At 37.9% G+C, this 22904-nt stretch overlaps 1 protein-coding gene across 2 annotated transcripts in view; it reads left to right on the top strand.

Moving 5' to 3' along the window:
- Window positions 1-22380, top strand: part of RNF169 (ring finger protein 169) — an 85337-nt gene extending 62957 nt beyond the window's left edge. For both annotated transcript variants that reach the window (XM_072610846.1, XM_072610845.1), the window contains 2 exons: window positions 15537-15636; window positions 17824-22380. In XM_072610846.1, the coding sequence (XP_072466947.1) occupies window positions 15537-15636; window positions 17824-19014 (1291 nt within the window). In that variant the 3' untranslated portion in view covers window positions 19015-22380. The remainder of the gene's footprint in view (window positions 1-15536; window positions 15637-17823) is intronic.
- Window positions 22381-22904: the final 524 nt, after the last annotated feature.

Below are 22904 nucleotides of genomic sequence, written 5' to 3'. Positions count from 1 at the left end.
TAAAGAAAGTCAATGCCAAAGAATGTCCAGATTACTGAACAGTTGAGTTCATTTCACATGCCAGCAAAGTTATGCTTAAGATTCTGCAAGCTAAGCTTTAGCAATATGTGAATGGAGAATTTCAAAGAGGCAGAGAACTGGAGACCAAATTGCCAACATTCACTGGTTTATGGAGAAAGCAAGGGAGTTTCAGAAAAACATCCCCTTCTGCTTCATTGACTGCACTAAAGCCTTTGACTGTGTGGATCCCGACAAAAAGTGGCAAGTCCTCAAAGAGGCAGGAGTATCAGATCATCTGCTTGTCTCCTGAGAAACCTGTATGTGGGCCAAGATGCAACAGTTAGAACCAGACATGGAACAATCGATTGATTTAAGATTGGAAAAGGAGTAAGACAGGCCGTATATTGTCACCTCATTTATTTAGCTTACGTACGTAGAGTGCATCATGTGAAATACCAGGCTGGGTGAATAAAATCCCAGATTTAAGGTTGCCAGCAGAAATATCAACAATCTCAGATATGCAGATGATACCACTCTAATGGCCAAAAGTGAGGAAGCATTAAGAGGCCTCTTGATGAGGTTGAAAAAGAAGCGTGTAAAAGCTGGCTTGAAGCTTAACATAAAAAAAAACCCAAGATCTTGGCCACCAGTCTCATCACTTCCTGGCAAATAGACAGAGAAGAAATGGAAACAGTGTCAGATTTTATATTTTTGGGCTCAAAGATCACTGCAGATGGTGACTACAGCCATGAAATTAAAAGATGCTTACTCCTTAGAAGGAAATATGGCAAATCTGGAAAGAATATTAAAAAGTAGAGATGTCAACTTGCTGACAAAAGTCTGCATGATCAAAGCTATGATTTTTCCAATAGCAGTATATGACTATAAGGAAAGCTGAGCACTGCAGAATTGTTACTTTTGCGTTGTGGTGCTGGAGAAAACATTTGAGAGTCCCTTGGTGTTAGGAAGGAGATCAAATCAATCAATACTTAAATTAATGTAGTCTATTCACTGGGAGGTCAAATATGGAAGCTGAAGCTTAAATACTTTGGCCACATAATGAGAAGACAGAACTTATTGGAAAAGACCCTGATGTTAGGAAAGATTGAAGGCAAAAGGGAAAAGTAAGAGCAGAAGATGAGGTGGATAGATAGTGTCATGGAAGCAACGAACACAATCTTGGACAGACTTTGGGAGATGGTGGAGGATAAAAGGAATGCTATAGTCCATGACATTACAAGGAATTGGACAGAGTTCAATAACATCAATAATGGGTCAGTATCCCTAATGACTGTTGATGCAAAAATAGTAAATAAAATACATAGGTTGCAACAAATGTTAAAAAATATTATACTTTAGGACCAAGTTGGATTTGTACCAGGAATGTATTGTTTTATATAAGAGAAACTGTCAACTTGGTTTATAAACCATATCAATAACAGTAAAAATCACATTGCTTATATCACTCATTAGATGCTGAAGAGACTTTGGCAAAATAAAAACACATTTATGTTAAAAGCACTAAAAAGCATAGGAATAAATGGGCCTTCCTTAGTACAGTATATAGCGTTTATATGAAATCAAGGACCAACATTTTATGAAATAGAGAAATAATGCAAGAGGCATTAAGATCAACGGTAAAGAAAGCATTTCCATTATCATCAGTTCTAGAAATGCTAGCTGTAACAATAAGACAAGAAAAAGAAATTGAAGGAATAAATGTAGACTCCGAAGAAACACAACTATCACTTTTTGCATATGATATGATAATCTATTTAGAGAATCCTAAACATTCAACTAAAATTAAATGAAATAATAACTTTGGCAGAATTGATGGACGTAAAGTAAGGTTGTATAAATTATCAGCAATTCTGTATACTACCAACAAAACTCAGAAGGAAGAATTAGAAAATGAGACAGCGTATTCAAAATAACTTCTTAGGAACTATTTAGGAATCTAACCAAGACACATGTGGTTAGAATGGACTATGCAAATTACAGCTACAAAACGCTCTGAAATGTCACACCTAACTAATTGATGAAATAGTAATTGCTCATGGGTAGCCCAGGTTAATATGATAAATTATTATACTAATTTATCTAAATTAATTTGCTTAGTGTAATATCACTCAAACAAGCAAAGAATCACTTCAGAGAATTAGGGAAAAAATATTGAGTCATCTGAAGAAACAAAAAGTGAGAACCTCAAGATAAATAATGAAAAAAATGGTGAGAAGGGGGTCTAGCAATACCAGATATCAAACTGTACTGTGAAGCAATTGTCAGAACTGTTTGACACAAAATGAAACAATAGAATAATAATAAAATAAAATAGAAAAGTAAAAAAAAAACTAGAAAGGTTGGTCAGTGAACAAATTAGTAAAATAGGTCAGTGGATATGGGAGCAAACAGACATAATAGCGCAGTGTGCCATAAACCTAAAGACTCAAGTGCTGGGATAAGAGCTCATTAATTGACAATAACTGCTGGAAAAACTGGAAAACAGTCTAACAGATTAGGTTTAGGTTAGTGTCTCACAACATTTTCCAATACAACCTCCAAATGAATTCAAATGAAAGATCACAAAAAACAAATTAGAGAAACAGGGATGGAAATACCTTTTGCAGCTATAAATGGATGAAAAATTCATGGTCAAATAAGAGGTAAAGAGAAGCATACAAGATAAAGTGAATAGAATTTTTTTTAAGGGGAAAAGAGGGTGGGATTTGCTTTGCAGCAAATATTTCAGGAAATGTAAGGAACTGATTCAACTATATAAAAACAAAAGCTATTACCCAACTGGTAAATGATCAAAGGATATGAGCAGGCATTTATCAAAGGAAGAAATTAAAGTTATCAACAGCCATATGAAAAAACATGCTCCAAGTCTAATAATTAGAAAAATGTAAATTAAAGGAACCATGAGGTTCCACCTGACACAAGTCAGATTCACAAAGATGACAGAAAAGTGAAAATGACAGCTGTTGGATTGTAGAAAGATAGGTATATTAGTTCACTATAGATAGGAATTGTGAATTGGTTCAGCCTTTCTGGAAAGCAGTGAAAAAAATATTCACAGCAGCTTTATTTGTTTTTAGAGAACTGGAAATGAAGAGGGTGCCCATCAGTTGTTCAGTAGGTGAACAAATTTTGATATGTAAACATAATGGAACATTATTTTCATATATATACACACATATACATATACATATACATATACATATACATATACATATATATATATATATATATATATATATATATATATATATATATATATATATATATATATATATATATATATATATATATATATATATATGATAAGTAAAGTGACCAGAACTGGAATAATTTATAGAGCAGCAACACTGTGAAGATAAATAATTTCTAAAGATTTAAAAACTTGGTCAGTAAAATGATCAAACACAATTTCAGGAGACCAGTAATGAAACATAGTTATGCACCTCCTGACAGAGAAGTTATAGAATATAGAATGAGCATACATTTCTGTACCTGGCCAATGTTGGAAATTTTTCTTCACTTTACATTTTTATTTTTTATTTTTTTACATCCCCCAATTTAAGGGAAGGAATTAAAAGAGGGAGAATAGGGTTAACAATACTAATGCCACAAAAAAATAAGATTGTTGAAGCATTTCTAAAAATTCTTGAGAAATGCAGAGAAGGAAGCTTAGAGATGATCAGGACAATTTTGAAAATAACTTTTTTTGCAGTTTCATATAGCCTCATTTTTTTCTCACAATATCCTCCATCGCCCACTCTAGGCATTTTTACTGACTGTCTCCCATGCCTGGAATCCTTTCCCTTCTCTTCCCCTGGCTTCCCTGTCCCCTGGCTTCCCTGAAGTTCCAGCTAAGGTCCTAACTTCTGCAAGAAAACTTTCTCAGTTCCTCTTAATTTCAATGCTTTCCCTCTGCTGGTTAATTCCTGGTTCAGAGTTGTTTGCATTATGGTCTCTCCCCATTGGACTGAGCTCTCTGACCTCAGAGACTGTTTCTACCTCTGCATCCCCAGTGCTTACTTAGCACAGTGTTTGGCACATTAAATGATTAATGTTTATTGATTGACTCTCTGCTCTGCTTTGTAAGTGGAAGTGCTTATTTCATTTGTTGTTTGTGAAGTTCAGAATTTTTTTAAAAATTTAAAAAGAAAAGTAAATTTAAATTTCAGCTAGATTGCAGAGATTCTTGAATACTAAACTGAGGTAAAGGAGAAAAAGGACTAAAAAGAAGGTGAGTGTCCTAGAAAAAAGAGGCAGGAAGAAGCGTTGTGTCCATATATTTGATATGAGCTGGATCTGAAGGGTAAAACAAGCCAGATATGCTGTTTGATTCTGTAGGGTGAAACTAGGACCAGTGGGGAAAAGTCATAGGAGGTAGGTTTCAGCTCAATGAAATAAAGATTTTGCTGATAATGAGAGGCAAATTGACACTTGTAAAGAGTCCTGGTTTTAGATGCTGAGGACCCAGATTTCATTTCCAACTTTGCTATTTATTACCTGTGTGACCTTGGGAAATCACTTATACTCTCTGGACTTGAATGTCTTCCTCTCTAAACTAAAGTTCAAATGAATGTGCTCCTTTCTAGCTCTAAATCTTACAAGTCTAGATAAAAATTGTATTAGAGCAATATCACAAGTTGCATCCTCACTGGAGATGTTTAGGCAGAGAATTAGTGACAAGAACTACTTGTCACTAATGTTATAGAAGAGGTTGGGTTGGGACAGATTTTTTAAAAAAGTTTCTCTTTTTAAAGGCCCTTCTAACTCTGAGATTCTATGAAATGCCCATCTGCTTATGATCTCCTTTCTGAATTTTATTATGAAGAAAGCAGTCCTGTGTGTGTTATGTTCCTATCTATATATGTAAAATGTTCACAGTGAAAAGCCTTTGCTATGTGCTTTAAACATTAAGTATCATAGCCTGAGCCTTATGTCTGTGGCAGCCACCCCCCACTTCTCATTGTTTGTGACTCAGACACATTATTGTGGTTGTGGGTATTTTTAGCCCAACTAGACATCCCTGAAACCATTTAGTCTCCTGACTGGAAATTTCAGCCAGTCACTTTCAGAGAATGCTGATTTTTTTCATATTTATTGCTGTCTTGCATGTTTAGCATGGAAACCAGGCAACTGGCAAGAACTTCCCTCAGGCTTTAAGGATCAGCATTTGAGGGAAGGAAAAGCATTCCTTTTTGGTTCTTGGGAACTTTGCAGAAGACACTGCTACAGCCTATCCATACTAGAGCTCCTCAAGTAGTCCATGCCAACTCCAGAATTGCCTTAAAGCCCTATAATTTGAAACAAAAATGTCAGTGACTAGAGCTTTTTAGGGAAATAGGGCATTTATGAATTCACATCTCCTGTCTCCATAGAAACATTATCAACGCCTCTCTTCTTAAGTGACGTATAATGGGTTCATTACCCTCCCCTCCCCGCACACCACTGGCAGTCCCATGAGAGGTCAAATGTATACTCTTGCACTTGTCTGCCAGTTGGCCTGGAATCAGTTATAGAATATCTATCTATCTATCTATCTATATCTATATCTATATCTATATATATATCAGGAAGGGACCTTATGTCAATCCAGCAAGTGCCCTAGTAACTGTTCTGGATTCTAGGGTTACAAAGATAAATATGACACATTCTGATCTTGAACTAATCATCACATTTGGGGATTTTAGAGCATCATCTATTAGAGTGGTAAGAGACCTGAAAGCGTCAGAAGAGAGAACTGAGAGTTTGGGAAATTGGACTAAATATGAGGCCTCATCCATCTCTGAGTCTATGATCTAATGATTTGGGAGATTACCGAATCCAGGCATTTTATTTTACTGTTGAACACCCCTAAATGCCCCTAAAAGGTTGAGACCTGACTGAATCCTCAACGCTTGTCAGTGATCTCCAGATGCTGATTTGTGATATAGCAGATCACTGTCTCTAATTAAATTCCCTAGACTTTGTTCTGTATTTGTAGGAAGTGAATTGGCTTCTGAGATTCTCTTAGATGCAGTCACTTTGGAGAAGTCTAAAGCTTAATTGTTAGTATGGCTTCCATATCTGAAGGCACTTAGAATATAGAGAACTGAACTTGAGTTTAGAGGATCTAGCTCAAGCATTAACTCTTAAAACTTACTAGCTGTGCGACGGCTATGTTGACTTCTCTGAGTCCTAATTTCCTCATCTGTAAAATGGAGATATTTTACATGATTTCTATCATAGGTAAAAATAGTACTTTTAATCCTTAATGTGGTATACAAATAGGAGCTGTTGGTAATAGTAGTAGTTGCAGCAGCATCAATAACAGCAGTATCCTTGAATGTCATCCTGTTATAACTAGTGACATATTTTGAATATACAGTTTGTTTTTCTTCTTTATTAATCCTCAGTTATCTTCGCATAGGATTATATATTGCAATAAGTCTCCTGCTGTCTTTTGTCACTCAGAACATTTCTAGGCCACCCAAACCAATATCAAATAGTATGTGCTCAAGGTATGAAAAAATTTCATTATTATTCTAATTAAAGCGTGGGATCAGCCATAGGCAGAGTAAGTGAAAAACTGCAAGGGGTGATGGTAGTCCTTTGGCCCCCATGCCAGAATATTTCCTTTACTACATCCCAGCTCTCATTACTACTTTGTACCTTTCAACTCAATAAATATTCAATAACAAACACATTCTTGCATTTAAGGAAAAAGGGGAGAGCTGTCTCGAGAAACCAATGTGGTTCCACAGGAAGCTCACTGATCACTTCACCTTTTAAGAGACTTATATAGAACATGGGGGGCAAAGAGGCAGGTAATAAAGAATATGTGCAAAAAAATAGCACATGTTACAGGCCCTGTAAGAACAGTGTCAGAAGCTTCAAAGCCCACAGTAAGTTGAGTTTGGCAATGAATGTTAAGGATAATACAAGAGCATTGGTTGAGGGGAAGAAAAGCAGAATAAGTATTGTGGTATATGAGATGAAGGACAAAACAGAAATGGTTAACAAAAAACTGAAATAACCTAATAATGCACTTGAGAAGGTTGTGAGACGAAATACTTAATTCCATCTTTCTCCTTCTCAGTTCTCCCTTCCGTTGCTTTTAGTTCATATTATCAGGCCAAGACAAAACTATACCCTAGGGCACTGAAAGAACTGGCAGATGTTTTTTTGAACTATTGTCTGTCATCATTGAAAGATAAGGAGAGTAGGACTGGTGCTGTATGATTGGAGAAAGATGAATGTCCCAAGTTTCAAAAAAGAGAAGAATATGGCATTAACAATCTATACTTTATAGAGCTAAATTTTGATTCTTGGCAAAATTCTAAAATAGATTATTTTCTTTCTCATCAAACTCTCCCCTCTTCCAAACTTTCCTATTACTTTTTAGATCACTATAATTATCTTGGTCACTTCACCTTTTCTCTCATATTCTCTATATTCAGTTTGTTGTTAAATCATCTTGTTTCTGCCTTCCTAACATCTCTTGTACGTGTCGCCTATCTCCACTTACATAGTAACCACCTTGGTGCAGACTCTCATTATCTCGCTCCTTGACAATCACAGTAGCCTTCTGTTTGGTCTCCTTGCCTCAAAGGCATTCTTCACTTCTACTCAGCTATCAGAGTGATTTTCCTAAAACCCAGGTCTGACCATGTCACTCCTCCTTCTTAATAGATTTTTATTACCTCTAAGATTAAAAAAAATGCTGTTTGACATTTAAACACCTTTACAACTTTAACCTTTCTAATTTTTCCAGTCTTCTTGCATTTTACTTACTTCTGTGTACTTTAAGATCCAGAAACAACTACATTTTTGCTGGGGTTTTTTGCACATAACCCTCCATCTCCTGTCTCTGTGCATTTTCACTGGCTGTCTCCCATGGTGGAATGTTCTTCCTCCTTATCTCCATCTCTTGGCTTCCTTCAAGACCCAGCTCACATCCCAAAACTGCAGGAAGCCTTTCCCATTACTAGTGCTTTCCATCTGAGATTGCCTCCTGTCTGCTCTTTATACTTCTTGTATGTACATAGTTGTTTTCAAGTTGTCTCCATATTAGAATGTGGATGTTCCTTGAGGACAAGAGCAGTAGTTTTTTGTTTTTCTGCCTTTATGGGTATCCCCAGCATTTAGCACAGTCTCTGGAACACAGACCATTTATAAATATTTGTTGAATAACCGACTTCCCTACAAAGTAGTGGGTTATCTTTTACTGGATATTTTCAAGGAGCAGCTAGTGGACCTCCTCATTAACGATATCAGGACAACCCTTTATTAGGAATGGGTTGGGCTAATGGTTCTCCGAGTTCTTCAGAGCTGTGAAACTCTTATTCTGTGAATAAAGTTAAGTGCTTGCTCTTTGCAGAATTTTGTACTTGTTGCCAAGGGAGATAGAAAAATAAGGAAGTCTATGTCCCTACCCATAGGTAGTTTGAAATCAGGTCAATTCTGAAGGAACAGCCCACTTTCCTATTGCATGAAGAATAAATCTTTAACCTCATCCTAGAGCTTTGCTTTTTTTTTTTCCTTTTTGTTCTGTGTTCAGTAAGATAGTGCAAGTATTATTGTTCCCATTTTACTTTATTGTTCTCAGAAAGGTGAAGTGATATCAACCCTGGCTACAGAGGTAGTAGTAAGTGTTAGAATGCTAGTTGCTAGAAGTTCCTGTCTTTCCACCCCCCCCAGCACCTTGGTGTCACACACACACACACACACACACACACACACACACACACACACACACACACACACATATACACACACACACACACGTCTCCCAATAGAATATAGACATCTTGATGGTAAGGGCTGTTTCACATTTTGTCTTTGTATCCCCAGTGCTTAACACAGTGCCTAGCACATAACAGGAGTTTACTATCTTACTGATTCATTGATTAAAACCACTATTCAAATCCAAGTCTGGCATTCTTTCTACAACCTGAAAGCATCTGGGGGATTGGCTTCCTCTAGTAGCCATAAGATTTCATCCTATCAGTATGACCAAGCTTATCTTCTCCACTCAACTCAGAGATGCAAGCATTTACATATCCATGTAAATGAAAAAATAAAAGTAATAAAATAATAGTTTATAGGGTTATAGAAATTGTCAGTTACAAAGTCCTGAATGTTTTTCAATATATTTTTATTTCATTAAACATTTCTCAATTACATGTAAAAAAAATTAACTTTCATTTTTTAAAACTTTGAGTTCTAGATTCTCTTTCACTCCTCCCCCTTCCTCGAGAAGGCAAGCAGTTTGACTTCAATTGTACATTTGAAGTCATGCAAAACGTATTTCTATATTAGCCGTACTGCAAAAGAAAACAGACAAAAAAGGGAGAAAAAGTTAAAAAAAAGTGTGTTCCAGTCTGCATTCAAAGTTCATCAGTTCTCTCTCTGGAGATGGATAGCATTTTTTGTCATAGGTCCTTTGGAATTCTCTTGGATTATTGTCTTAATCTGAGTAGCTAAATCTTTCATAGTTGGTCATCATTATGATGTTGCTGTCACTGTGTACAGTGTTCTCCCAGTTCTGCTCACTTCACTCTGAATGAGTTCATATAAGTCTTCCTAGGTTTTTCTGAAATCATTCTGCTTGTCACAGTAGTGTTCCATCACAACCGAATACCACAGCTTGTTCAGTCATTCCCCTCAATTTGCAATTCATTGCCACCACAAAAACAAGCTGCTTATAAATATTTTGATCTCTTTGGGATACAGACCTAGTAGTTGTATTGCTGGGCCAAAGGGTAATTATTCTTCAGAATGGTTGGAGAGTCCTGAATATTTTTATCCTTATATTGCCTTACAGCCTACTGTATATATCAGATATATAGCTTAAGTCTAAACTTAATCCTGCGGCTCTCTGAGGAATCTTGGTTTCACATCCATATAGCACTGCCATATTGTTTTGCAAGCAGTTGCCCACTACGCTAAAGTATTGCCCATCTCTATTAAAATTTAAATGTTTCCTGAGAAAAAAATATTCTCCCTGTTCATACCTTCATTTAACACTGTAGCAAGTAATTATTTAAAGCACCATGCTAAGCATCAAGGATATAAGTAGAAGAGCAAGTCATTTCTACAAGGCAGTATGCCCCCCATTAACACAGATTATTGCAGTAGCCTGCTCGATGGTCTCCTGCCTGAAGGCTCTTTTCACTTCAGTCTGTACTCCATTTACCTGTCAATATTGATCTTACAAAGTGCAGGTCTGACCTTACTCTTATCTCCACCATTCAGTAAACTGCAGTGGCCCCTTCTTACCTCCAGGGTCAAATGTATCTTCTGTTTGACATTCAAATACCTTCATAACCTGGCCTTTCCTAACTTTCCATTCTTACATTTTATCCCCACATACTTTTCAGTTCAGTGACACGGGTTTCCTAACTGATCCTCTCTCTAGACACTCTTTCTCTTGATTCCAGGTATTTTCACTGGTTGTCTCCCTTTCCTGAGACATTCACCTTCATCACCACTTCCTACTTTCACTGTCTCCTAATTTATCCTGTGTGTGTGTGCATCTTGTTTGTATATATTTGCTTGCATGTTGCCTCCCCGCTAAGACTTTGCTTCTTGATAGTAAGGACTGGTTTTGGGTTTTTTTGTTTTTTACCTCTCTTTGAATCCTCAACACTTATCACAGTCCCTGGAACTTAAGTATGTTATTCATTAAGGTTTATGACCTCTGGGATCCCTTCTTGTTTTGGGATTGCATGATTCTCAATGTTCATAACATTGAGAAGGGTCTCATGATTGCTGTCATGATGACCACTTTAAAATCTTAAATTTTCCTAAAATACAGTTCTGATTGTGCCATTCTGCCCATCATAACTCCCCACCCCCATCCCCAACTCTACTTTAGGAAAATCACTCTAGTAGCTGAATGGAGAATAGATTGGAGTAGGGAGAGACTTGAAACAGGCAGAACCACTAATAGGCTATAGCAGAAATCAAGACTTGAGGTGATGAGAACCTCTGCCAGGGTAGTAGCTGTCTCAGAGGAGAGAGGGGGGATATTCAAGAGATGTTGCAAAGATGTTGAAATCAACAGACCTTGTCAACAGCTTGGTTTTGAGGGAGGTGAGAGATAGTGAAGAATCCCAGATGATTCCTTGGTTGTAAACTTGAGGGACTAGGAGAATGGTGTTGCCTCCTCTACAGTAATAAGGAAGGCAGGAGAGGGGAGGGTGTAGGGGGAAGATAATGAGTTCAGTTTTGAACATGTTGAATTTAAGATGCCTATTGGACATCTGATTCAAGATGTTTGAAAGACCCTTGGCAATATGAGTTAGGAAGTCAGCAGAGAGATTGGGGCAGGATAGATAGATTTGGGAGTTGTTAGCATAGAGATGGTATGGGAATGTTTATGAGCTATAAGAAAGGATCCACTGGAGAGGGAGAGATTGATGATAAAGTAGTAAGTGGTAGTGACATTGCCAGCATTGGCTGGCACCTTTTCTGCAACTTAGCATCTTAGAGAGTTACTTAGCACACTGAGAGGTGGGAAGATTCTGGGAAGATAGTGGAGTAAGTCAGAAAATTCCAAGCTCTCCAGATTTTCCCCACCAAAGACACAGTAATAGCACTTCAGGGCTAACATGGAGTGGTAAAAATAAATGAGTAGGGACAGAACAGTGGTCCTCCTGGGACAATAGGAGAAAATCTGAGAAAAATTCCCAGGATGAAGTTTGGTCCCTGTGAAGAGTAAACATTTCCAGGCTAGGTCTGCTTAACGATAAAGGGCATTCCCTGGGGTTAGCTGGGTTGGGAGGTTACCTTGGCCCTAGCCACAAGAATTTTCACCTCTGAGGCAGTGAGGGGAGTTGAACATCTGAGCCAGGGAAGATGGAGGGAACCTCTGCTGACAAGGAATGCCAGACCCAGCTGTGCTGTGGAGATATGGCTGAGAATGAGAAGGAACCAGCACATGTAAAAGCAGTGGGGCAGGGATGTTGTTGGCTGTGGCCACTTACCGGAGGCTGGAGTCTTGGTTCCAGTTCCAAGCCAGGGGAGAGAACTGAAGAAGGATCTGAGACCAGAGGCACCACCTCCAACTAGAAGTGATTACAAAAATCAAGCTGCTACAAATTTTAAAAAAGTGAACAGGCAAAGGAGAAAGAACCCAACCATAAAGAATTACTGTGGAAATAGAGAAGACCAGGTTTATTTTCAGAGGATACTAAACAAAGAAACCTTCTTATATCCCCAAAGAGTAATGTCAGATGGTCACCTGCCCTAAAAGAATTCATAGAACTTAAAAAAGACTTTAAAAATAAAATGAGAGAGATTTAAAAAAAAAAATAAGAACAATCCAAAAAACCCAAGAAGATTATGAAAAGAAAATCAACCAATTAGAAAAGGAGATCCTGAACCTTAAGGACGAAAAGCAACTCCTTGAAAATCAGAGTTGGACAAGGGGAAACTAGTGAAGTTATAAGAGATCAAGAAATAATAAAACAAGGTATAAAGAATGAAAAAATAGAAGAGAATGTGAAACATCTCATAAGAAAAACAACTGATCTGGAAAAAAGATCAAGAGAAAAGATAAGAATAATCAAGACTACCTGAAAGCTATGATCAAAAAAAAAAAAAAAGAATCTTGATGCAATAACATAGGAAATAATTCAAGAAAATTATCCTGAAGCATTAGAACAAGAGGGGGAAGTGAAAATAGAAGAAAAAAAATCCATCAATCATCGTCTGAAAGAGATCCCTACAAGAAAACCCACAGGAATATCATAGTGAAATTCCAAAACCTCCAACTCAAGGATAAAATATTACAAGTAACAATAGCAAAAAAAATTTTAATATAGTGGTTCCACAATTAGAATCACACAAGCCCTAGCAATGGTGACACTAAAAGACCACAGGTCTTGGAACATCATATATGAAAGAGCAAAAGAACTGGGGCTCTAGCTGAAAATATACCCAGCAAAGCTAAGCGTCATCCTGAATGGAAAAAAAATGGACATTTAAGGAATTGTTAAACTTTAAGGATTTTGTTTAAAAACAAACTCTGAACTTAATAGATCTGATATACAAGAGCCAAGAGAAATATAAAGTGCATACCAAAGAGTGATTACAAGGAACTTTATAAGAACAGATTGTTTACCTTTTATGTATGTAAAATGTAAAACGTATAATGTATGTCTAAGATTGTTATTAGTAATTGGGTAGTTTGTAAGAAAAATTGGGATAGACCTGAGTATGATATGATTTTTATAAGTAAAAGCTTTTAGGAATGGCTAAAAAGAGTTACTATCTTATACAAATGTGGTGCAAGAGGAAGAAGCAACACAGAGGAATTAGCTAGGGGAGGAGGGTTATTAGTTCTGGAAACCTACTTTCATAGGGAATGGGTTCAAAAGGGAACCATACATACATACATGTATATACATAAGAGTATAAAAGTCTTGTAAATTTAGAAAGAGAAAGCTAAGGGGATAAGGAGAGATTTTTAGCAGGGAGGGTAAGGGAATAGGTTTAAAGGGGAGTTATAGAAGTGTTTAGATTAATGGGAATGGGAGGATAAGGGAAGGATTTGTGGAGGTGGAGGTAGGTTAAGTAATAGGAGGACAAGGTAGTAGATAGAAATAAAGTAGAGAAGTCAGGAGGGATAGGAAATAAGAGATATGCATAAACATAAAATAAAAATCAGGAGTAGAATTTGTTAGGGAAAGGGTAGGGATGGTAATCATGATCTCGGACAAAGTTAAGGTTAAAGTAGATTTAATCAAAAGAGAAAAATAGGGAAACTACACTATGTGTCCAGCCATATTTATCAATGTTGTTTTGGATTATTTAAAACAACCAGACAGTATACGGTTGGAGCATTGCTCTAGTGTAGGAAATGATAAGCTGGTAGACTTGGAAAAATCTGGAAAGACTTGGACTTACAAAGGAAGAGATTATTCATCCAGGAAACAAGATAAATAAATGTTGTACAATTTTACATAGGAGCATATGAATGTATATGTCTGTATATGATTATGATTATTGATACTAAGTATGTCTATATGTAAGTGTAGATATATACAGGTGTATGTGTGTTTATGTATATATGTATATCTTTGCATGCATATATATGTGTGTGCGTATATATATGTATATATGCATACACACATATCCATGTTTAATTGTAGTTATCTACACAGCAGAAAAAAGAAAACTTACAAGGAAGCAAAGAGAAGATAGCTCTCAATACAATGCATAGTATTTATTATATAGGCTTTCTTGAAATGAAAATTTATTGCTGTACAGTTTGAATTATTATGTTCTGCTGTGCCCATGGCAATGGTTTTTTTATATTTAGTATATAGTGTTTGGTTTTAGTGTTTAAGTTTTTATGTCTTTTCTTATTTTGTATTTAAGTTTAAAATAAAAAAAAAATTGTGTCCTCCCCCAAAAAGAACCCAACCAAAACATTGAGAGGTTAAATAACTTGCCCACAGTCACACAATCACTATGTGTCAAAGAAGGACTTGAACCCAGGTTGTCTAGGCTTAAAAGACTAGCTTTTTATCCACTGTTCCATGGTGCCCAAGATGAAAAATAAAACCTTCATTTTCCAGACTAAACCCAGTATTATTATTTTTAACTGGACATCTCAGATCTGTAGAAGCCAACGTGCCACCAATTACAGCTTCTTTTGATGGTTGTATGTGTTTTTCCACTTTAAAAAGCTTTGGTTAGGATAATCACAAATCTTTGTGTGTATGTAGACTACCTATCTTTCATCTCCCCAAAGAACACATATGAGAGAAGTGGGCTTAAATGAGAAGGTAAAGTCTCTACTAAACTATAAATCATGTCAGAGCAGGGACAACATTGAATCTTTTATTTCCTAACCTGGAAATGCCCAGATATCATTAATTCAGTAGTTCAAATTGCTTATGAAATTTGAGTGACATATGAAGAAGAAATTCTTGCCCATAAAGAGGATAAAAGCCTAAACTGGGTTAGTAATAGAAGTAGTGGAATCTGCACCCTTGGAGCTTCTCAAACCTGGACTGTATAGATAGTCAGTGATTCATCTTAGATCCTTTAAGCCAGGTTCAGTTGGAAGGATGAGAGCTGGAATTAGAGGGCTTCTTGAGACCCCTTCATCTTTTGGCATTATTTGATCTTATAATGCTAATTGAGGAAGAAATAATTGCACCAGTTTTTCCATGGTACTCAGTGATTGTTGCCAATAAGTTCATCCTAATTAAAGAGTTCAGTCTTCATTGGTTGATGGTTTAAAAGAGCTGGAGGGGACCTTAGAAAGATCATCCAGTACCATCACCTGAAACTTCAAGTGATGTCTGTTTTATAGACAAGGAAACTGAGTCCCAAAAGTGACTTGCCCAAGGTCACAGAACTGGGACTAGAATTTTGTTTTACTAACTTCCAGCCTCTTATCCTTCCTACCACTCTTAATCTTCTTCCAGAACAGATTCTAATTCTTCTGATTTATCTAGCCTATTAACAGTTGTATGTACTATTTTTAGTTATGTTACTTTTGTTTCGACTTTTTTTTTCTTTAGAAACCTGAACTCCAGAGTGGAGAGGAGCCAGAGTTGTAATGACACAGCCCAGGACAGAGCAAAAAGCAGAATTCGATCAGTTCCCACCAATAAAGCGAAGGTACTATTCTGAGAGGCCTCAGGGAATCCACCTTCCTGTCCCATCACTTTTTTTTTTTTAAAATACAGGTCACTTCTGGATATATGACTGCTGATTTGCTTTCTCTTTTGAAAGAAGGTAGCTACTAAAATGTAGTGGAGTATGAACTTTTATACATTCATGAGGTAGACTAGAAAAAGACAGAATATGTCTTGGTTATACTAGCTTTGATGGGGGTTCCAACAGACAGTTGAGGAAAAAACAGTGAGTCTGATGCACTGGAATTAAGACCGGTTGATGAGCATTTGTAAAAACTTTAGCTCAGGGATGTTTTCATCATTTAAACCAGTTGAAAAAGAGGACTCAAGAATCTCTGGTCAAGTCTGTTGTTCTCTAGAAAAAAAGGCAGCATTGTTTATAAGTGCTACTTGACTTCCATAGTAGCTATAAATTTATTCCTTCACTTTCCAGTTCCTCTAAATATACATTTTTAGTTTTCTTTTTTGTTTCCAGATATGTTACATTTGTGTTATATCTTAAGTCTTATTAACATGGTGTGCCTTCTTAAACCAGGACTTCTTTGGTGCTTTCATGTCACCTTCTGCCACACAGACTTCAGAGTTCTGTGATTCTGTTCTCTTCCTTAATAGCACTAATGATCTTGAAAGAGGAGAAGGAAGGCATCAAAAACAGAGGAGAGTAGATCATTATCTGTCCAGTTTAGAGTCTTTCATCATTGCTGTTTTTCTTACAGTTTTTTACAGTTATAGTTCAGCTTCCACAGGATTCCTGAGATTCTAACTTCAGGTTGAGAAATACCCTTCTGATCCAGACTTGCAAATGAGAAGGGTATATTTAACTACTTGGTGCTACTTCTACTTAACCTGCCAAATCCTGAAGTGGACCATGTGGGTAAAAGTTGGGGTCTGACTAACAGGTACTCGGGACTGGAACTGTGTGGTATCTTAGAAAGAACACTGACTGTGGAGTCAGAGGACCTGGTTTCAAATCCTGCTTCTGATGCTTATGTGAGATTAAGTCACTTCAACTCCATGAACCTCAGCCTCTTCAGTTGTAAAATGTAGGGGTTGGACTAGATGATCCATGAGGTCCCTAAATATATGATCTTATGAGGCTGTGTGTATATATATGTATATAAATATATATATGTGTGTGTGTGTGTGTGTGTACACACACACACACACACACACACACACACATACAATTTAGTAGGTATTTAGTAGGTGTAGAACCAGAGTGGTTTTCTAATTTAAACTTCAGTTTATAGAAGAAGAAACGTGGAGATTAAGTGACTTGATCAAGGTCATACTGGTAGTAAGCATCATAGGTACATCAAAGGCCTTTGCCTTGTATGTAAACAGATGAATTCACTAAATACAAGGGTTAGTGGGATGGGAGGAGGCTGAACTGAGGCCAAAGACATTAGGATAGGAGGAAGCCATGGTAAGGATGAGGGAAGAAAAATGAAAAGACATTGTTAATGATGGGAGATCTTTATCAGCAAGGAGAAAACTTATGAGGGCTGGGCAGTAGGTAGAGCAGTATGAGGGATAAGTGAATAGACCAGGTCCAGAATGGGGATAAAATGACCAAAGATCATGAAAGAGGGAAATATAGGAAGGAACATAGATGGAAGAAGCAGGATGAGAAAGAAAATAATGAGACCACATAGAAGGAGCTGAAGAAGGGGAGCCAGAGTATAGGTGACACCCAAACATCTGGTGCCCCACAAGTAGTATCAGGTCCCAGTTTAAATTGAGCCCCTTGGGGCCACAGTAGTTATTGAAGGCCATTTCATCTGTCTGTACTCTAGGGTGCTATGGATTCTCCAGGACCCATAGAGAAGAGGATAATCTTATTACATATTGAACAAGAGACCAGAATTACTAGTCTTCAGAGTTCCCCAAGATATGTTTTGGTATAGATCAGAGATTCTTAACTTAAGGACTGTGAACTTCAAAACAAACAAAAAGCTGTTTGTTTTGTAATTCTATGTATTTAATTCACGTGAAGACATTTAAACATATATATGGAGAAGGGTTCCATAGGCTTTATCAGATTGCCTAAAGGGTCCATGACACAAAAAAAGTTGAGGTTCAAAACCCATCTTTAGATTGTTAACTACAGATGCCTTTTTTGGTTATGACCCTGAACTTAAAAAAATCTTCCTTCTTATCTTTTTTCTAGGTCACAGCAGGGACTGTTGGGGTTCTCTTGTCAACCCAAAACAACCGCTGTCTCTCAGCCCCCGATCTGACTGTGGAAAAACGCCTAGCATTCAGCTCCCTCTCATCACTGTCCTCCTTGCATAAGCCCGAGCGATCTATTAGTCCTGAGAGCAATGACAGCATCTCAGAAGAGCTGAATCATTTCAAACCCATTGTCTGCTCACCGTGTACCCCTCCCAAGAGACTCCCTGATGGAAGGGTACTCAGCCCGCTGATCATCAAATCAACACCCAGAAATTTGACCAGAACCTTACAGAAGCAGACCTCTTATGAGGCTAGCCCACGAATCCTCAAGAAGTGGGAACAGATCTTCCAGGAGCGGCAGATCAAAAAGACCTTTTCAAAAGCAACTCTCACTTCCATGCCTTCTGAAACAGGGGAAGACTTCCTCATTCCTGAAGTTGTCCATCCCAGCAAGGAGCAACCAGGGCTGGCTTTACATGTGAGACTCTTCAGTGAGCAAGTAAGCTCAGATCATCCAACACTTGTCATCCAAGAGCCTGAGTATTTTCCCTCAATTAGTCAAGTGAAAGTAGAAAGGGGAATTGGTAAGAAGAGCAGTGCCAAGATCCTGTTGGAAACTGACTGTTCCTTGGAATCTAAAGGGAGAGCAAATGGAACTCTTTTGGACAGTCAGGGGCTTGAGGGATCTGAGACAAGCACAGACTCTGACCTAGACAAATCATGGATGAGCACTGATAAGAAAGTCACTACAAGGAAAATTATGGCAATTAATCCAGCACTGCCTGAGAACAACACACTTGGTGTAGTTCTCAAAACCACAAAAAAGCAGCTGAAGACACTGAACCATTTTGAGCTGCCCAATGGCACCTGTGATGTTATGGAAGCTATCAGTGATGCACCACTCCCTCCCTTGCGTCGTGGCCGGAAAAGGCACTGTAAGACCAAGCACTTAGAACAGAATGGCTCCTTTAAGAAACTAAGACAAAGTGTAGGGGAGGTGGGCCTGACCTCTGGGGACCCAGCGTTTCAGGAGATGGAGCAGAAGCTACAGCAGGAAGAAGAAGATCGGCAGCTGGCACTTCAGCTCCAGCACATGTTTGACAATGAGAGTAGGACAGTGAGCAGGCGGAAAGGAGGTGTTGATCAGTATCTCCTACGGTCCAACAGCACTACCAGTGCCAAGTAGCACTTGTGAACAATGTTGCCTTTTTCCTAGAGGCCAATAGGTTCAGTCAGAGATCCTTGAATCCACTTTTTCGGTTAGGTTGAGTGATGAAAACACCTTTGATTATGGATCTGAGCCAGGGCCTTATACTCACAGTCAAAGGGATTCCTTGTCCCTGCCCCTCTTCCATGATCAAGTCCTTTCAAATAGGAAGCCCTCCATACTGTATATAGTCTAGAGGGTGTTTGGGGCCAAAACTGGCAGGGCCAGATTGGTCTGAGCCTTGAGCTGGCCATTTTCAGGAACCTGTGGCCAGAGTTTGCAATTCCTCCCTTTCCTCATGCCCCCAACTTCCTTCTCTCTCTTTTAAAAATGAGTGTAGAAAACGGGTTAACTTTGTGGGAACTATAAGACTAGACCACCTAACCTTTTTCATCTTGGCTTTGTTTAAACCAACCTTGCAGATAGAATGTATACTGTTCTGAATAGTTAATTGATAATTGATAGTTTGATCTTTTGATCTTGAAACTCATCATTTTAAATTCATCTCCCTCCTGAGTCGTCTCCTTCCCTCCCCCATTCCCCAAAATATATCTTTCTAATTGTGTTGACTCTGACTAATTCCAAAATATTAGTAGCAAACTTTTTTTTTAAGCACTGCTATCTACAGAATGCTGTCTTTTGGTCAGGGAAGATGCAAAGTTTAGATAGATGATCCTTCTCCATCAGTAACCTTATAATCATGTAGGGCTGGATAAAATGAATTTCTGTTCCCTTTACACATAAGCTGGTGATTTCATAGTCTCTAGGGAACAGCAAAGATTAACTAAGAAGCATTCACAATTAAGCATTGAGAGGAATACTGGTCTCACAACTTTCCCAGCCTCCTAGTTACCTATTTGTAAGTCAGGAGGCATTCTCAGTGACTCCATGGCACGTGGTTTTCTGCAAGGTTGATTTAACTTAGCCTTTTAAATAAGAATACTGTGTCAAAATCAGACAATAATATTTATTGAGCACTCATTGTGAACTGTTGAAACAAAGAAGTTGATTCAGCTATGACCAAGAATTCTGATATCTGTGACCCTTCCCTTCAGGGGTTGGTTTTTCTCTGAAGCGCTGTACTGCATTTCCTCCCTCATAGTAGCTGGTACTTCTTCCCTTCAAGGCTGACTCAAGTTTAGGGATTAGTGTTCTTTCAGGTCATCTCAGAGGACTTTGCTTTTCCTGTATACATACAAAGTGTGACTTCTAAGTAATGCAGCTGATGTTTAAAAAACTAAAATGTCCAAACAAATCTTTATCCTCTTCATAACAGCTCCTTTGGGATGCTGGTATTGTTCAATATTTTCTGGAACTCTTTTTTTAGAAATTGCCTTTAGACTCTCTATAGAAGATGCTTCCCCACCTCCCCCCCCCATCCTCATGGTTGCCATATCTTCATTCTTTGAGAATGGATTTTATCTTTGGAAATAGTTAAAAAGTCATCATGTACAGCCAAATCTGGTGAATAAGGTGGGTGGGCAAATTGAATTATCACATGTTCAGGTTACATATGAGATATTGCCAGAAAGGAATGAGATTGCTGTTTTTGAGTGGCTTGAAAATTAGCTCTGAAGGTCTCAAGAGTTGTGGCAATTTCATTAGAATAAGTATATAGCCTTCCAGAGGGACTAGGTTTAAGGACATTACTCATTTGGATGGCTAAGTTCTAGTATAATAGTTTTTTTAAAAATCAGTTTTATTACTTTATGGTCATGCTATGTATGCTCTAGGTCCAACTAATTACTAGTGACATGATACCTTTTTAAAGACTACCTGAGTGACAGTGTCCATGATGAAATAGTTAGAAGTGGTCTAGAAAGAACAGAAAAGTTGGCCCTTCTGTTTTCCCTTATAATCTCCACCCCAAGACACACATATACTTAGAAAAGCCATCAGTTACTGCCATTAGTATGCTTCCAGTCTGCCATTTGCAAGTATTAATGGAAGGTTAACTCTGTTGGTAGCAGCAAAGACACACTTATTTTTTCGTTTTATCACTTTTATGTCCAAGAATCTGAAAACACTTTTCAGTTGGGACTCACTTTTGTTTAAAAAAAAAAGGAGAAAAAACTAAAAAGATAAAAAGAAAATATTTTTAATAGATAAAGCTATATATTTTCAATATTTCCCTGAATCAACACTCTCATTTTTAGAAATCTCATAGCAATGACAACAGATGATAGTTTTGGCTACAGCTAGCAAAGCTATTTCCTGTTAAGCTAATGCCTCAGGCCCTGGTGTGGTCTCCCAGTCTGGTACTTAGAATGGCATTGGCCATTATCAATGGTTTGGGAAACATAACTGCTGAGAAGAGTTCCCCACATGTAAGTAGAGTGGTATCACTTGAGGAACAGGTTGTATTCCCTATATCTGCTTAGCTTTGGGGGGGGGGGGTGGGGACATGGGAAGAACACAATAACCAGAGACCCTGTCTCAGTATTGTCTGTATTTTGCATTGCTTTCCACCTTTTAAAAAAAATTACTTGGAAACTGAAGCTTGAACTATCTATCTCCTTTCTGAAACTTGCCCCTCATTCACTTGACTAGTTTATTGTGGATTGGAATCAAAATCGAGTTGCAGGCCTGAACTCTCTTTTAATGAAATGAAAAGCCAGACAGAAGATGGGGAACTTTGTGAACCAGAAATGAAAAAAGTACACTTCAACAGGAATCTTTTTTACAAATCAGCAGGGCTCAACTCATCATGCAAGTTTCCCTCTGCCGTTAACTCTGCTCCTGATGGGGTAGGGGATGATTTTCATTAGAAGTCCAGAAAACCTGAGACTTGCAGAAGGTACCTCACTGGCCATAACTGGGAAGACACTTGGGGAGAGTGCCCATGACCTGTTGATTGTATATGTTGGAAGAAGTCATTTAGAGCCCTGTTGGGCCATCATTGAATCAGGCAGTTATGTGTTCTGTCACTTGCCCATTCTTTGGTCTCTCTACTTTTTCTTTCCCTAAACCAGGCAGGCAGACCTATTACAAGCAGCTTGATTTTCTTCATACTCTGAGAGGAAAAATTCCTGATACATGCTGTCTCCAGATATATGTTAATTGGACCCAAAGGAAAAATGCCTTCTTTGATTATAGCTGCTTAATTGTTATCTAATTGAATCCCAGTGACTAAGACAGAAAGCCAACATTTTGCCTGGATGACAAAAGTTATGACTGAAGGTTATACTCTTCAGCTTTTGAATGTATTTGTGACCAGAGGGTTTGTGGATCATCTTAGGGGAAAGTTCATTCTTTCATAGGAGTGATCCTGAATGGGTCAGTTAAGGACATTATATGGCTTTTTGCACATAGTAGGTGCACAATAAATAATTTGCTTTGATTTTATTTGGAAACTTCTCTTGGTGTTATAAGTGCTTTTCTCAGTAAAGAATGGAATTTTTCTTCACATGACTGCAGATACTGTCCAAGCTGCTGAGGATTGCTCCATTAACAGGTTGGTTGGCTTCCAGAAATGGAGCAACAAAATGGCAACTTCCAGTAAACCCAGGTAAACAGAATTACATAAGCACACAGAAAGAACCATATGGCATCTGTGATGACATAGCTACTGGGAGTCTACAGAGGAACATGGCAAACAGTGTGAGGCCAGCTACTGTGGTTATAGTCTCAGAGAAGTAATTGAAAGACAGTCCCAGAGTTGTGATGCATTTTCAGAGTTTCACAGGCTCATGTGGCCACATGAATTGAGCTGGTGAGGGAGGGAAAACAGAACATGCTGTTGCAACATTGGTGTGTACTGTGTTACCATATTTTGGGGCAAAGGCAAGGACTTAGAATAGCTTTCATAACAATAGTGGCATCCTATTCTTATCTTTTCATTATGTCATTTGAATTTGTGTAATTCTGAT

The sequence above is a fragment of the Notamacropus eugenii genome, chromosome 5 (genome assembly GCF_028372415.1).
Source record: "Notamacropus eugenii isolate mMacEug1 chromosome 5, mMacEug1.pri_v2, whole genome shotgun sequence".
Classification (NCBI taxonomy): domain Eukaryota; kingdom Metazoa; phylum Chordata; class Mammalia; order Diprotodontia; family Macropodidae; genus Notamacropus; species Notamacropus eugenii.
The sequence above is the reverse complement of the archived record's forward strand: the minus strand, read 5'-3'. Positions and strand labels throughout refer to the sequence as shown.